Raw genomic sequence first — 15,666 nt, 5'->3', positions numbered from 1 at the left:
AACACTGCCCAGACTCTGAGCCTTTGAGGACGGAAAGTATCTCATTCATTGCTAGTTCCCTCCCCAGTACCTGGTATGCAGCAGGGACAAGATAATTGGCCACTGAATTATTCAAAATCAGTGCTCTAAAAAGTGTCTGTTTTGGGCTGGGCGCAGTGGCTCACGCCTGAAATCCCAGCACTTTGGGAGGCTGAGGCGGATCGAGACCATCCTGGTCAACATGGTGAAACCCCGTCTCTACTAAAAATACAAAAAATGAACTGGGCATGGTGGCGTGTGCCTGTAATCCCAGCTACTCAGGAGGCTGAGGCAGGAGAATTGCCTGAACCCAGGAGGCGGAGGTTGTGGTGAGCTGAGATCGCGCCATTGCACTCCAGCCTGGGTAACAAGAGCGAAACTCCGTCTCAAAAAAAAAAGTGTCTGTTTTATGTGGAGTTAGCGCAAGTCTGCAGCCTTTCTGTACCTGCAGGCTCTGGGACTTCATTTTAACAGCATAGTCCAGAAAAGGGAATTTAAACTCCGCAGAGACTAGTTTATAAACTAGAAAGCCAACGAATTCATTAACCTAAAGAAATAACTGCTAATCGGTTGGCTGGTAATATATTTTCTCCTAGGAGCAGAAGCCACCTATGAAATTAAATTAGTGCCAGGCTATTGCTTGGTGAACAACAAATGACTTAGGTGCTATTGGTAAAGCATGACGTAAATTGTGAGATTAGCACTGTATACGTTGAAAAGGTCTATATAAATGTAAGGTATTATTAACGTCACGATATTAGAAAATATGCTGGACGCAGTATACATATGGGTTATGCCTGCAAGCACTGGAGTCAGACAGAACAGCATTCTACCTTTACCTATGAAATCTGATAGAGGAGTCACTGCACCTCCCTGAGCCTGTTTCCTGCTCTGTAAAATAGAAATAATATTGCCACATGCCTTGTGGAGTTGTAAGAATTAAATGAAACAATGTATGTAAAGTTTTGACACAGTGTGCTGCACTTAAGTGCTCAATAAATGTTTGTTAATAGTATTCAGTTCCTTATCCTCTCAATCACCAACTCTAACGTCAGACAGGTAATAATACAACACTACTACAATTATAAAAACATAGAGCAGGTGGCAGGCAACAGAGGCTCCAGTTTCTGCTAGGCAGTTCTAGATGGTCATTTTACATACTGCGGAGTCCTAATGAGAAGAAGAGAGTCAGGCTAGTGGGACCAAGGGAAAGCAAAAAGAGCAGATGCACTATAAGTCTGCCTTTCTTCATGATGCAGGACACATAGCCCTCTTGTGCAAATAATTCACAATCTTCCTGCACCGAGCTATCATGAGACACCTGCAAGTTAGCTCTCTGCAACCTTGGAGTTATCAGTACTGCACAGCACCCTGCAGCCCAAGAACAATCCTATAAAATCTCCACCAAGCCTTTGTTTCCCTGAAATCAGCTCCTCTCTGGCTGGTCTGTCCATTGCAACCTTTCAACGTATTTTCATACCTTCTCAAATAAATCTGCATTTCTTTACCTAAAACTATCAATAAATTCTTTTATCACCCACGTAACACCAGTCTCACATAGTAGCTGCTCAGCCAAGACACAGACCTAAGCCTTAGTTTACACATTAGAAAAATGTAGACGCCTACCAACATTGTTCATTGATTTCACTCCCTCCTTTCATACTTATTGGAGGTCCACAATATAGGCTTAGACCTAATGCTAACGATGTACTCGAAATCCGTGTAGAGGAATTCACAGCCTAAAGTTTCAAATGAAATAATGTACGTGAAAGTTCCCTAAAGGCCATCGGAAGACTCAAAAGACAGTTGCTGGTGTGACTCCTGCCTTTCAGTCCCGACGGAGCCCTGTCCCTTTGAGAACTTCCATTTGTCTCCTGGATGCTCGCCTGGAAAATGGGGCAGGGGAGGCCGTCGTAAATAACACAAAAGAGCAGCTTTTCATTCTGTAAAAAAAAGAATAAAAGGCGCTCACTGAACCTGTATGCATCTAATCTGCCGAGTCCAGACCAAATGACAAAGGGCGGTGGACGCTCAAGGAAGCGCTGCGGGGCGGGCCTAAGGTTGGGGAGAAAACTGGGATCCCAGCTGCGCACGCGCGCTCTGGTTTTAGACGGGCTCAGAGCCCGACGAGGTGGGAAGTCAAACGTCAAAGTCTACGTAGGAAGACGTAGGGAAGGCGGCGAGGAAGACGCTGGGCTTCGGGTCACGTGATGCGGCGGGAGGGTCGTCAGCTCCTCCCTCCCCAAGATGGCGTCCTTGCTGCAGTCGGACCGGGTTCTCTATCTAGTCCAGGGAGAAAAGAAGGTTCGGGCCCCGCTCTCGCAGCTCTACTTCTGCCGCTATTGTAGCGAGCTGCGGTCGCTGGAATGTGTGTCTCACGAGGTAACGGAGTCGTCCCATGGAGAGTGGGGGTGGGGGGCGCGGCGTTCATCCTAGTCACTGCCACCGGCGGGCTGGAGCTATTTTCCTTCCTCACTGATTGGCTATGTCTTCCGTCACTCGGCTTTGCCTGAGGTTTAATTTGCTTATAATTTGTCACTTGGCAAGGAGGAGCAGCTTCGGGTGGAGCTGAGCGGATCTTCTGGTTCCAGAGCGGCCTCTGATTGGACAAACTTGATTTAGGGACCGTGCCTGTCTCCGATGGGGCTTATTAATTGGGTGGACTGCGGAGAAAGGTCTGGGAGTGCTTAAGGTCAGCCCACTTGAGGGGCTAAAAAGCTCCTTTCCACGATTGATTTCGAGGGTGGAGGGAGGCGCAGGCATTCTCATTCATGGCCCTCCCATCCTGGAAGTTCTGCTCCTCTTTTATCCCGAAACTGGGCCGTCATCGAACTGCCTTGCCCTGTATCTGACTCAGGTCAAGGCCTGCAACCGGGAAGTGGCTGGGGCGGAGTGAGTTATGTGAAAAGCGCTCAGACTTAGAGCATGTCATGTAAGAAGCTGAAAGTGTAGTTCATGGATCTAGAGAATGGTGCTGTTCTTCACTGGCACAAGTGGGCATCCGAAGTTGGATTGCTCAAAAAGAAGACCCCGGCCTGCAAAAAGTCACCAAATAACAAAACCCCAAAACTAATGCAGTGCTTGGCACATCTTATCTATTCAGTAAGCTTTAGGGATTAAAAGGCGAGTTAGACATACAATGTGCTGTTTAATAAGCCATAATCTAGTAAAGAAAAATCTAGTGGTAATAGTAGTTGCTGCTTATTCAATACTTGCTATATACCATGTGCTTTATGTAATCTCTCCAAACCAATAAAGTGGATACCTTTTTTTAAAAAAATTTTTTGCAGGTAAAGAAACAGATACAGAGTGTTTGCTGTAAATCACGCTGCCAGTAATTTGGGGGTGGGAGGGAGGACCTGGATTTGAATCTAAACAGCCTGACTCAGGGTTGTTGTTTTTTTGCTGAAGATCCCAGGACTGTTAAATTGCATATGAAAACCACATACTGTAAGCCATTTTATATATTATTATTTATTTTACTGAAGATACTTTTCATAATAGGAATAGCCAAGAAAAGCAATTAATACAAGAAAAATCGTATATATTAAAAATATGGCATTCATTTTTCTTCTCATCTCCATTAGCACTTATGTGTATCTTCTTGATGATTCCCTATTCCAGCTCCACCTCCAGAATTTATTGGATTATATTCTCCCATGGTGAATAGAGTGCTCAGTCTCCATGATCTGTCTCTAACACTCTCTTCAATTAGGACATCCAGTCTGTGATAGCATCTTTTACAGCCTGTTGTGTACCTGTGATGTGGAGGGCATTAGAGTTTAGGGAAAGATGAGGTTCTGAGGGCTGGGGCAGGCCATGAAGTTCTGACGGAGAATCTGGGTCTGGAGCTGCACATGAACAGACAAGCACACTTTAGAAAGGGGGCAAAAAAGAATGACTTGTATTTTGCCTTGTTTGATGAATCAGTGCAGATATTAGTTAGCAGTACTGTACTTTATGTTCCTGGAGATTATTTGAGCAACAACTTTATTAATCTTTTCAAATTGGCCTGTTTATAGCAGAAGATGAAAAAAGCCAGTTTCTATCATAGTATTTATGTTCCAGTGATTGTCTTTTCATTTGCAGTTGACTAGAGTTCTATAATTGTCAAATAAGACCTACATTAAAGAAAATAATTATTCCGACTTTTAAAAAAGAAAATGAATTTAATTTTTGGACTCCAGTTTTTGAATTAAATACAGTGAGACTGTCCGGTTAATTTGTTTAAAAATCTCTGATTGGGCCAGGCGTCGTGGCTTACGCCTGTAATCCCAGCACTTTGAGAGGCCGAGGCTGGTGGATCACGAGGTCAAGAGATGAGACCATCCTGGCCAACATGGTTAACTCCATAGAATTCTATGATAATCTAATGAAGAGATTAATAAAATAATCCAATTTGTAAAGTTGTGATCAAATATCCTTCTATCTAGCCTAGCTTTATATGACTATAGAAAGGTGACCATGCTTTAATTGTTAAAGGAAATGTTTTAAAGATTTCTCATTATTGAACTAAGTTATAGAACTCTAGTCACCTGCAAATGAGAAGACAATCACTGGAACATAAATACTATGATAAAAACTGGCTTTTTTCATCATCTGCTATAAACAGGCCAATTTGATAAGATTAATAAAGTTGTTGCTCAATCTCCAGGAACATAAAATACAGTATTGCTAACTAATATCTGCACTGACTCATCAAAAAAGGCAAAATACAAGTCATTCCCTTTTGCCCCTTTTCCAAATTCGGCTTGTCCGTTTATTATCCTGTCTCTACTAAAAATACAAAAAATTAGCTGGCCATGGTGGTGTGCGCCTGTAGTCCCAACTACTCGGGAGGCTGATGCAGTAGAATTATTTGAATTCAGGACTCGGAGGTTGCGGTGAGCTGAGATCAGGCACTGCAGCCTGGCGACAGAACGAGATACTCAGTCTCAAAAAAAAGAAAAAAAACTCAGTGGTTGGCTATAGCTGACTATGTAAATATTAATTTATGCTTTTCTTCAGTGAACTTGTATTACTTCAATAATGAAAAATCTTTTAAAAAATTTTCTTTGACAATTATAGTCAAGTTTTTATAGTCATATAAAGCTAGCCGAGATGGGAAGATATTTGATCACAACTTTACAAATTAGATTATTAATCTCTTCATTAGATTATCATAGAATTCTATGGAGTTCAGTTGGAAACTGTAGATTATTAAGTAAACATCTTTTAACACATAAAATCCTGATGAGAGGGAATAGGAAAGATCAGAAAAATAGAAGGGTTTTTTAAATCCAGAAGGCAAAACAACGAAAACAGGTGCCTGAAGAATAACCCTTAAGCTGAAAACAGTCTGCCGACTGCTACAGTATAACCTATTTTAAAATTTACTGTTTGACAAGACATATACACAAGTTAAGCTGAGTTTCTCCTCTTTTTTTTTTTTTTCCTTGTTTCTTCCTAGGTGGATTCCCATTATTGTCCCAGTTGCTTAGAAAATATGCCATCAGCTGAAGCCAAACTAAAAAAGAATAGGTAAGACCTGGATTGATTTTTTTTTTTTCCTGTTTTCCTCGACTGTTTTCTAAAATATCTAGCTAAAAAGACACAGGGAATTAATTTTTTTAACCAGCTCTTTTTCATTTTTAAGCTTCACTATTGCCAAAGATGAAATGCCCTTTGATTTTTGAAATACATTTTCTACTTTAGAACAGTTTTATACTTTAGAATTATTGTGGAGATGGTAGGGAAAGTTCCCATTTACCTCACATCCAGTCTACACTATTGTTAACATTTTACATTAGTGTCGTATATTTGTTACAATTAATGATCCAATATTAATATTATTGTTAAACTACATTTTATTCAGATTTCCTTCGTTTTTTCCTGGTCTCCTTGTTTTCCAGGATTCTTTTCAGGATATCACATTATATTTAGTATTGTCATGTCTCCCTAGGCTCCTCTTGAGTGTGATGGTTTCTTAAAATTCCCTTGGTTTTGATGACCTCAAAAGTATTGTGTATTGGAGAGGTATTTTATAGAACGTCGTTCCATTAGGATTTGCGTCATGTTTTTTTCTCATCAGACTAGGGGAATGTATTTTGGGGAGGAGAACCACAAAGGTAAAGAGCCATCTTTCGTTATGTCATGCTAAGGGTAAATACCATGAATGTGACTTACCACTGTTGATGTTAACCTTGATTATCTGGCATGAGCTAGTGTTTGTCAGGTTTCTCCACAGTGAAGTGACTGCTTTTCCTTCTTTTTTGTACTTTACTCTTTGGAAGGAAAATCATTGTTACAAACTATACTTAAAAGACTACAGAATTTTATTCCCCTGTCCTTGAGGACTATCTGCATAAATTATTTGGATTTGGAATTCTTTTGCATGGATGATCTGTGTCTTCTCCCCTATTTATTTATTTTTTTAAATCACTTATTGGACAGTGGGATCATGAATATTTATTTTACACTTTGGATTATAATCCAATACTACTTTATTTATTTATTTTGCTCAAATTATTTCAGCTTTGGCTATTGGGAGCTCATTCAGTTGACTCCTAGATCTCTTTGGAATACCCCCGTCATTAGGGGCAGGGGAGAGTTCTGCTCATTTTTACTTGATCATTTTCTTGCCAGTACTACAAGATACTCCAGACTCATCTTGTGCGTGGGCGTGGGGGCGGTGTATGTTTGAGATAGGGTCTAGCTTTGGTGCCTAGGCTGAAGTGCAGTGGTGCAGTCTCAGCTCACTGCAGCCTCAGCCTCCCAGGCTCAAGCAGTCCTTTCACCTCAGCCTCCTGGGTAGCTGAGACTACAGGCACATGCTACACCTGTCTAATTTTTGTATTTTTTGTAGAGAGAGGGTTTTGCCATGTTGCCTATGCTGGTCTCAAACTCCTGGGCTCAAGCAGTTCATCCATCTTGGCTTCCCAAAGTGCTGGGATTACAACTGTGAGCCGCTGTACCCAGCCTCATCTTGTATATTCTTTGTGTCAGCCTTACAGTTGTTTCTCCAAGGAGCCTTGGTTCACTTTATTGGAGAATAGTCTTAGAAACCGAGGTGTGGCTGCTAGACATGCTCATTTCTCCTGCATGGTGTTTAGTTTTTAGCTTGAAGTGAAAGTCCTTTTGCTATTAGTCATACCCCCTATAGCCTGATGGATGTGAACCACGATTATGTGTCTTTCCTGCCCTGAGAAGTAACCCCTGATAACCGGATACTGTTTTGTATGCTTTCTACAAATTAATTTTTATCATTTAATCCTCAAAGCTTCCTTATAAGATGAGTACTACTATTAACTTTTTTTGATAGTATCCACATGGGAGACTATAACAGATAATGCAAGTTATGTTATAGAACAGAACTTCAAGGCAAGCACAGGACCACAGGAAACATCTTGATAATCTGTGGTGGTGAGAGAGTTAAAAGCAAGAAGACATAGGGACCTCCTAAAGAAGAAGTTGGCTGAGCACTAGGAAGAGTAGCATTTAAGGAGAGAACAGAAAGCCCTGGAAAAGTACTGCTTCTCAGCCATTCCAGTTGATAGCATTGTTTGGTGTCTGTTTCAGCTCTCTGGCACAGCAGTCAGTTATTTTCCAAATCCAGTTTCACAGCTTCTTGTGTTGTTGACTCTGAGTTTTCTATAGCACAATTGGTCTGTCCTTTCTACAGGCATAAGCTGTGACTTCAGAATTATTGTGAAGAATTATTTCTCTTTTCCTCAGAAATCTTTATGATCCATACAGATATAAAAAGAGTCTGGAATAGTAAACTCCATCTGTTAACAATGATTCTCTCTGTGGAGTAGGATTCGGTTGGGCTCAAATTCTTACTTAGGCAATAATTGCATATTTTTTAAAAATAATGAACTTTTGAACTGTTAAAACAAAGTTGGTAAGAATTTTTTTTTTTTTTTCCTTGAGAGACACTTGTTTTTATATTTGTTCTCTCTTGAATTCCTAACACCTGGACAGTGTCTGACACATAGTAGGTGCTTGATAAATATTTGTTAAATGAATGAATGGTTGTGTTTGTCATGTCACAGATGTGCCAATTGCTTTGACTGTCCTGGCTGCATGCACACCCTCTCTACCCGGGCCACAAGCATCTCCACACAGCTTCCAGATGACCCAGCCAAGACCACCATGAAAAAGGCCTATTACCTGGCATGTGGATTTTGTCGCTGGACGTCTAGAGATGTGGGCATGGCAGACAAATCTGTAGGTGAGTGAGGTGGACTTCAACATGAAATTTTGGGCAATGACAGTGCTGTAATTGCTCGTAGGTAATTATTTCTGTAACCTGTTGGGGCAATAACAGCTAAATTCAGAATATTTTGTCATTGACTCCTCTGTGTTCCCATATTTTCATATTTATAAACCTTAGTGTTTTCTTGGTTTTGTTTTGTTTTGTTTTGTTTTTGAGACAGAGTCTTGCCCTGTCACCCAGGCTGGAATGCAGTGGCATGATCTTGGCTCACTGCAACCTCCACCTCCCGCGTTCAAGCCATTCTCCTGCCTTAGCCTCTTGAGTTGCTGGGATTACCGGCATGTGCCACCATGCCCAGCTAATTTTTGTATTTTTAGTAGAGACAGGGTTTCACTGTGTTGATTAGGCTGATCTCAAAATCCTGACCTCATGATCCACCCGCCTCAGTGGGGGATAAGTAAATAAAGTGCTAGGATTACAGACAGGAGCCACCACGCCCGGCCGACCTTAGGGTTTTATCAGAGATTGGGTGAGATTTAGTTTTCTTAGAGTTGATAAAATAGCTTTTATAAATCTGGTACTTCTCGTGATCAGAATATTAATGCTCTTCATGAAAAGCATTCATGTTAAAACACATAGATAAAATTAAAAGATATAAATGACAGACTAAGAAAAATAGGTATATAACAAGCCAAAGATGAATACTCAAAAATGAGGAACCCTTATAATTCAATAAGAAAAAGACTTAGTAGAAAAACAGGCAATGGATATAAACAGCAGTTCTCATAGTAGAAATAAAGATGGTCAATAAATATGCAAAAAGATATACTCAGCTTCCCTAGTAATCATGTAAATGCATATTAAAACTTCCATTTATTTGGCAGAACGTTTTTAATCCGGTTGTGTCAAGTGTTAGCTGGAACATGGGAGAATAGCTCTCTCATACGCTACCATCTTGGACACCAATTTTAAAACATTTATCAAAATTTTAAATTGCTTATATCTTTCTATGTAGTAATTCCATGTCCAAGTGTCTGTCCTGGAACATTCAGACATGTGCTTAAAAACTTTTACATATATATATATATAAAATGTTTATCAGTGAAAGAGAAAAATTGTGTATGGTTGGATTTAAGGACCACCTAAGGCATTATATATCTACATCATTTGAGTGTTTGAGTGTGTTAGAATAGAGATTGCATTTAACTTTATCAGGAAACTTTCTTTTTACAAATTCTGTATTTCATGGTTAACATCAGAAAGTGGAAACATTATCTGTATAGTCAGTTCAAAATCTTGAGTTGCTTTTAAGTGATCCAAAGTTAAAAAAAATTAATCTTGAGTTGCTATTAATGCTTTATAATAAGTAGTAGCATCACTAACTCCCTTTTTTTTCATTCTGAAGTTTTATTGTTTTAATTTTCTAAAAATATTTTCAACTTGTAAAAATTCTCATTTTGGGATTTCCATAAAAAGTACAGATTATTGACTAACAAATGGGGAAGCTCATAACCAACATTTGACATAACTAAAATGAAGACAGACTAGCTAAAACCTTTCTATAGATTTACACAATTTGAAAGTAAAATGAATGAAGTTGCTTTACATTCAACTATGTTCTTAAAAATTAATCCTCAATGCTATTGAGTTTGCTCTTTGGTTTAGAATGCTTTGAGCTGTTGATGGTTTCTCTTACTTTGTACATTGAGTTGAAAAATACATACTCTTTTCTTTGTTTTTTTTCTTTTTTTGAAAAATTAGAAATTTTACAATACACTCATTTCTTTTTTTTTAAATAAAGGGTTTCACCATGTTGGTCAGGCTGGTCTTGAACTCCCAACCTCAGGTGATCTGCCCACCTTGGCCTCCAAAGTGCTTGGATTACAGGTGTGAGCCACCATGCTCAGCTCATACTCTTTTCAAAAATGGAAAGTTAAATAAGTATATTTTAGTTCCTTAAAAATGCTCATTGGTGAATAACTGTTTACCTAAAGTGTGACTGAAAATAGAAAAATTCTATAACATCTTTTTAAATTGCCAGCAAATATTTGCGGATGTTTTCTATCTTTTAGTGTCGGTATAGAAGATAAGTTAGTTTATCAAAGAAAGTAAGTTAAATGTTAAAAGCAACCTCAGAGTGGCATAATGTAGGCCTCAGTGAATTAAAGTATTGTTTTTTCATGTTTGTATTTTGTGTCTTTTTATCAAGTAAAAGAACAGCCCAGAAATCCAAGTAGATTTCTCAGTTTGTTACTCTGTTAGTGAATGTTTATGCTTTTTGGATTATGAGTCATGAAGACTGGAGAATTTATATTTCACTACTATAAACTTGTGCTGGCTTCTAGAACTCTGTCTCCTCTAGGGTATCTTGACCGTGATAACTGAATACCAGGAGCTCTTAAAGAATATGCATAATTTCATTTCCTCCATGTTGTCATTGGCATCTCAGAAGCCCCAAAGCCACTTAAGTTAGACTGTTTGTTTATTTATAAGTCCTTGTCTGTAATGTACAGAGGAAAACTCACAGTGAGATCATTTTCTATCCCAAATTGCTATTTAGAATAAATTACCAGTTTAAAAGAAACAATTAGATAAAATATTCAGATGTTTAAAAATATCATAACTGAAACATTTCTTTCACATAATTATTTTTCATGATTGCCTTAAGTGAGGCAACTTCTAAAATATTAATATTTTACTAAAATGTTATTTCGGCCATTTCTTGCAAGAGGATGCAGTGTCACCTTCAGCAAGGTAATTGAGTCCTTTTTGTTTTGAAAAATGATTTTATATGAAATATGTATATTCATGTACTTATCAACCAATTTAAGAAATGAAAGATAGCCACAACAGTTTAAGCCCTTTCCCCTACTGTATCCGTCTTCCTGTCTGCCCGCTAGAGATAATAATCACAATCCTGAATTCAGTGTTCATTAACATCTCTGCATGTCTTTATATTTCTTCATATGTATGTAGTTACAAATAATATTTTTCACTATTAAGCAAATAGAAACATACTGTATGTTCCTACTACAACTTTACTCTATCGACATTATGTTTCTGATACACAGTTGATTCCTGTATGACTCACCACAGTTTACTTATTCCACCTTCTCTTGATGAACATTTATGTTGTTTTCATTTTCTTCGCTTTTGAAAAAACAGAGCTGCGGGAGTCAATCTTGTATATGTTTCCTAAGGCACAAGGGTAAGGGCTTTCTATATAACTAGAAGTAAAATTGCCAGTCATAAGTTGTGTACATCCTTAGCGCTCCAAAATGGTTTAGCAGTCTTTGCTCCCAGTAGTAACATACGCGTAACCTACCTGTTGCTCCAGTTCCTTGTCAGCTCTTACTCTTTTTGGACTCTAAAGTTTTTCCAGACGATGGTTGTGAAATGGTATCTCATTATACTTTATTTTTTCCCTTTATTTGGTTAGCTTTATCAAGATATAATTTATGTATAATAAAGCTCACCAATTTTAATGTAGAATTCTGTGATGTTTGATAAATGTATAATCACATAGCCACAACCATAATCATGATATACAACATTTCTATCCCCCTAGAGTTTCCTCATGCACCTTAGCGGTCAGTTTCTTCTCCCCTCCCCCTGGCCCCTGACTAGACTGATATGCTTTCTATCACTAGAATTTTGCCTTTTCTAGAAGTATTTCTAATTGGAGCCTTATATTACATAATCTTTTGTGTCTGTCTTCTTTTATTTAACATAATGCTGTTGAGGTTCATCCGTGTTTCTTCTTTATACTCTGCTTATTGTTGAGTAGTATTCTGTTGTATGGACATACTTCATTTTATTTATTCATTCTCCACTTAATAGACATTTTGACTGTTTTCGGGTTTTGGCTTATATGAATAAAGGTGCTGTGAACATTTGCCTGTAAGTCTCTGTGTGAATATATGTTTTCGTTTTTCTTAAGTGCCAGGGAGTGAAATTATTAGGTCATAGGATAAGTGTATGTTTAATTTGGCTAGAAGCTGCCAAACTTTTTTTTTTTTTTTTTTCAATTTATTTATTTTTAAAGTCTAGATGGGGTTTTTCCACATTACCCAGGCTGGTCTTCAGTGCCTGAACTCTAGTAATTCTGCCCCAACCTCCCAAAGCGCTGGGATTAAAGGCATGAACCACTGCACCCGGCCAATGCCAAACTGTTTTCCAAAGTGACAGAACAATTTTGGATCCTCACCAGCAAATCAGGAGAGTTCTAATCCCTTGACAACCCTTGATATTGTCAATCTTCCTCATTTTAGCCATTCTAACACACGTACAACAGTGTGGTTTTAACTTGCATTTTCTCAGTATGTTTATTTATCATCCATATATCTTTGGTGAAATGTCTGTACAAATCTTTTCCCTACTTTTTAACTGAGTTTTTGTTGTTGTTGTTCTTGGTTTGTTTTAATTTGGTTTTTTAAACTGAGTTGTAAGAGTTCTGTATTCTGCGTACAAGTCCTTTATTGAATATATGTTTTGCAAATATTTACTCCCGGTCTGTGGCTTGCCTTTTCCTTTTCTCAGCAGTGTCTGTTGAAAAACTCAAGTTTATAATTTCAATGAAGTCTAATTTATCATTTTTTAAAATTTTATAGTTTGTGCTTTTTGTGTCCTATTAAAGAAACTTTAGCCTAACCCAGTGTAACTAAGATATACCCATGTTTTCTTCTAGAAACGCTGTAGTTTTAGCACTTACATTTAAGTCTTGCTCATTTCAAGGTAAATTTTATAAATGTTGTGAAGCAAGGATCCTTTCGTTTTTGTTTTTAGTGGGGTGTTTTTGGACGGGGGCATGTGGATATTTCATTGTGGCAGCACCATTTGTTAAAAGTATTCATTATAGTTACTTTCAGTACTTTCAGTTTTCTTTAATCAACTTTTCCTTTGTGGTTTATGCTGCGTGTTTCTTACATAAGAAATTCTTCTCTAAGCCAAGGTCGTAGAACATAGAAAATGCACGGTATTACAGATGAGAGCAAAGTCTCTGGAGTCAGACTGAGTTTGAATCCTGGCTTTACCACTTACTGTCCATGTGACGTTGAGCAAGTTATTTAACATCTCTGAGCCTCAGTTTCCTCATATATGAAATGAGACTAATAAGAGTCCTTATTTCAGTGAGTTGTTATTAGAATAAAAGAAAATGTAATACATTTCAAGTGCCTGGCACAGAGGCTGTGCGTTAGTGTGGTGGTGGTGGTGGTGGTGGTGATCATTATCACCATTATTCTATGTTTTTTTTAAATTTTGTTCTGACCATTCTGTTCTATATAACTTATGTTTTAAGTTTCATTGTATGGCCAATAGAAGACATGTTTTATAAAAATAAAATTGTCAAATTCTGAAAGTCTTATTTAATATTCTTTTATTTTGTAGCTAGTGGCGGTTGGCAGGAACCTGAAAATCCTCACACCCAACGGGTAAGTAAAGGGTCATCAGAGAGAGAGGATAAAATCAGAAAAAAATGAGTAAAAGACTGAAGATGTTACGTTTTATCAGTGGGTATGACCTGTGTTTAGAAGTCCATGATAGGTATTTTTGCATCTGTTGCACATAGAAAGTGTTCCTTATTGTAAGATATAGAAATAATATGTCACTTTTTTTCAGGTGACTTAAGATAATGGAGAATCCTAGGTATAGCTTTAGTTCTGTATTTGATTTGTACCTCAGGAAAAGGAACCAAGTTTTTGCTTTTTCTTCACGCACCCACCAGTAAGTTAAGGTTCCATTTGTTCTCAGATACTCTTAGAAATGTCATAAACGGCCAAGTGTGGTGGCTCATGCCTGTAATCCGAGTACTTTGGGAGGCTTTCCTTTGTCTTGTCTTAGATAACCTGATGACTATGCACCTAGGTGATGATCTTTTTGAGATGAATTTCCCAGGTCTTCTTTGAGCTGCTTGTATTTGGATGTCTAGATCTCTAGCAAGGCCAGGGAAGTTTTCTCTGATCCTTTCCTCAAGTAGGTTTTCCAGACCTTTAGGTTTCTCTTCTTCCTCAGGAACACCAATTATTCTTAGTTTTGGTCGCTTAATATAATCGCAGACTTCTTGGAGGCTTTATTTTTTATATTATTCTTTTTTCTTTGCCTTTGTCAGATTTGGTTAATTCAAAAGCCTTGTTTAAATGTGTCTTTCATTTCCAAAATTGTGATTATTATTTATGCTATCTGTTTCTCTGGAGATTTTTTCTTTTTGTCCATAACCTGTATTTTTTTTTAATTTCCTTAAGTTGATTTTCACCTTTCTCTGATGCCCCTTTGAGTAGCTTAATAATTGATCTTCTGAATTCTTTTTCTTCTAAATTTTTTTCCTTCTAAACAATTCAGAGATTTCTTCTTGGTTTGGATCCATTGCTGGTGAGCTAGTGTGATCTTTTGGGGGTGTTAAAGAACCCTGTTTTGTCATATTACCAGAATTGTTTTTTCTGGTTCCTTCTTATTTGGGCAGACTACGTCAGGAAAGATCTGGGACTTGAGGGCTACTGTTCAGATTCTTTTGTCCCACGGCATGGTTCCTCAAAGGTGCTCTCCCCCTTCCCCTAGGGATGCGGCTTCCTGAGAACTGGACTGCAGTTATTGTTATTGCTGCTCTGGGTCTAGCCACCCAGCAGAGCTACCGGTCTCTGAGCTGGTACTGGGGAGTGTCTGCAAAGAGTCCTGTGATGCAATCTGTCTTCAGGTCTCTCAGTTGTGGATACCAGCACCTGCCCTGGTAGCAGGGGAGTGAGGTAGACTATGAGGGTCCTTCTTGAATGCTGCTTGTGCTAGTAGTGACTTGTCACGTGGACAGACTCAGGACCTCTGGTTAGCCAGGATGTTACAGGCTCATGGAATTAGCTCTTGTTTTCTCCTTTTGCGGAGGCAGGGTTCTTTTATGAGTTGCTGTAATGGCTTGAGTTTGTTGGCTTCCAGCCAGGACGTGGTGCTTTAAAGAAAGCAACAGCTGCAGCAGTGTGGTGGGATACAAGCTTGCCCTAAAATTGCTTGGATAAATATTTGAGTTTCTGAAGTGATCAGTGGGGCCATAGAGCACCCCAAGAGTTTAGTCTTTTGTCTTGGGTTACTAGGGCAGGTAGTGAAAGGTGGGAGCATGTCTAAGCTCAGACTCTCTTTGGGCAGGGCTTGCTGCGGCGACCACTGTGGAGGTTGTGTGATTCTCAGGCCAATGGAGTTATGTTCTTAGGGGGATTATGGCTGCCTCTGCTGTGTCATACAGGTGGCCAGGAAATAGGGGAAATCCAGCAGTGACAGTCTTCACCCAGCTCTCATTCAGCCAGCAAGGCCAGTCTCGCTCCCACCGTGTCCCATCTTGCCTCAGGCTATAAGTCTACCTGCTGAGAAAGCAAGCCAGCCTTTTGGGCTCTGCCCCTTCCCTACTGCTTATATGCTCATATCTGTACTTCCCCTTCACACTGTCCCCATCTCAGTTCTGCCCAGGA

The 15,666-nt window shown here is 38.9% G+C and overlaps 1 protein-coding gene across 6 annotated transcripts in view; it reads left to right on the top strand.

Annotated features, from left to right (window-relative positions):
• Window positions 1-2,244: 2,244 nt before the first annotated feature.
• The window catches only part of DCTN4 (dynactin subunit 4), a 43,893-nt gene continuing 30,471 nt past the window's right edge, over window positions 2,245-15,666 (top strand). For 2 of the 6 annotated variants that reach the window (XM_078363068.1, XM_078363064.1), the window contains exons 1-4: window positions 2,245-2,400; window positions 5,468-5,538; window positions 8,052-8,230; window positions 13,604-13,647. In XM_078363068.1, the coding sequence (XP_078219194.1) occupies window positions 2,266-2,400; window positions 5,468-5,538; window positions 8,052-8,230; window positions 13,604-13,647 (429 nt within the window). In that variant the 5' untranslated portion in view covers window positions 2,245-2,265. Of the gene's footprint in view, window positions 2,401-2,562; window positions 2,711-5,467; window positions 5,539-8,051; window positions 8,231-13,603; window positions 13,648-15,666 lie in introns of those variants that run through there. The other 4 variants (XM_078363082.1, XM_078363074.1, XM_035288658.3 and 1 more) reach the window with 2 other exon arrangements.

This window comes from Callithrix jacchus, chromosome 2, assembly GCF_049354715.1.
Source record: "Callithrix jacchus isolate 240 chromosome 2, calJac240_pri, whole genome shotgun sequence".
NCBI lineage: Eukaryota > Metazoa > Chordata > Mammalia > Primates > Cebidae > Callithrix > Callithrix jacchus.
Note: the sequence above shows the minus strand (reverse complement) of the source record. Positions and strands in the feature narration are given on the sequence as shown.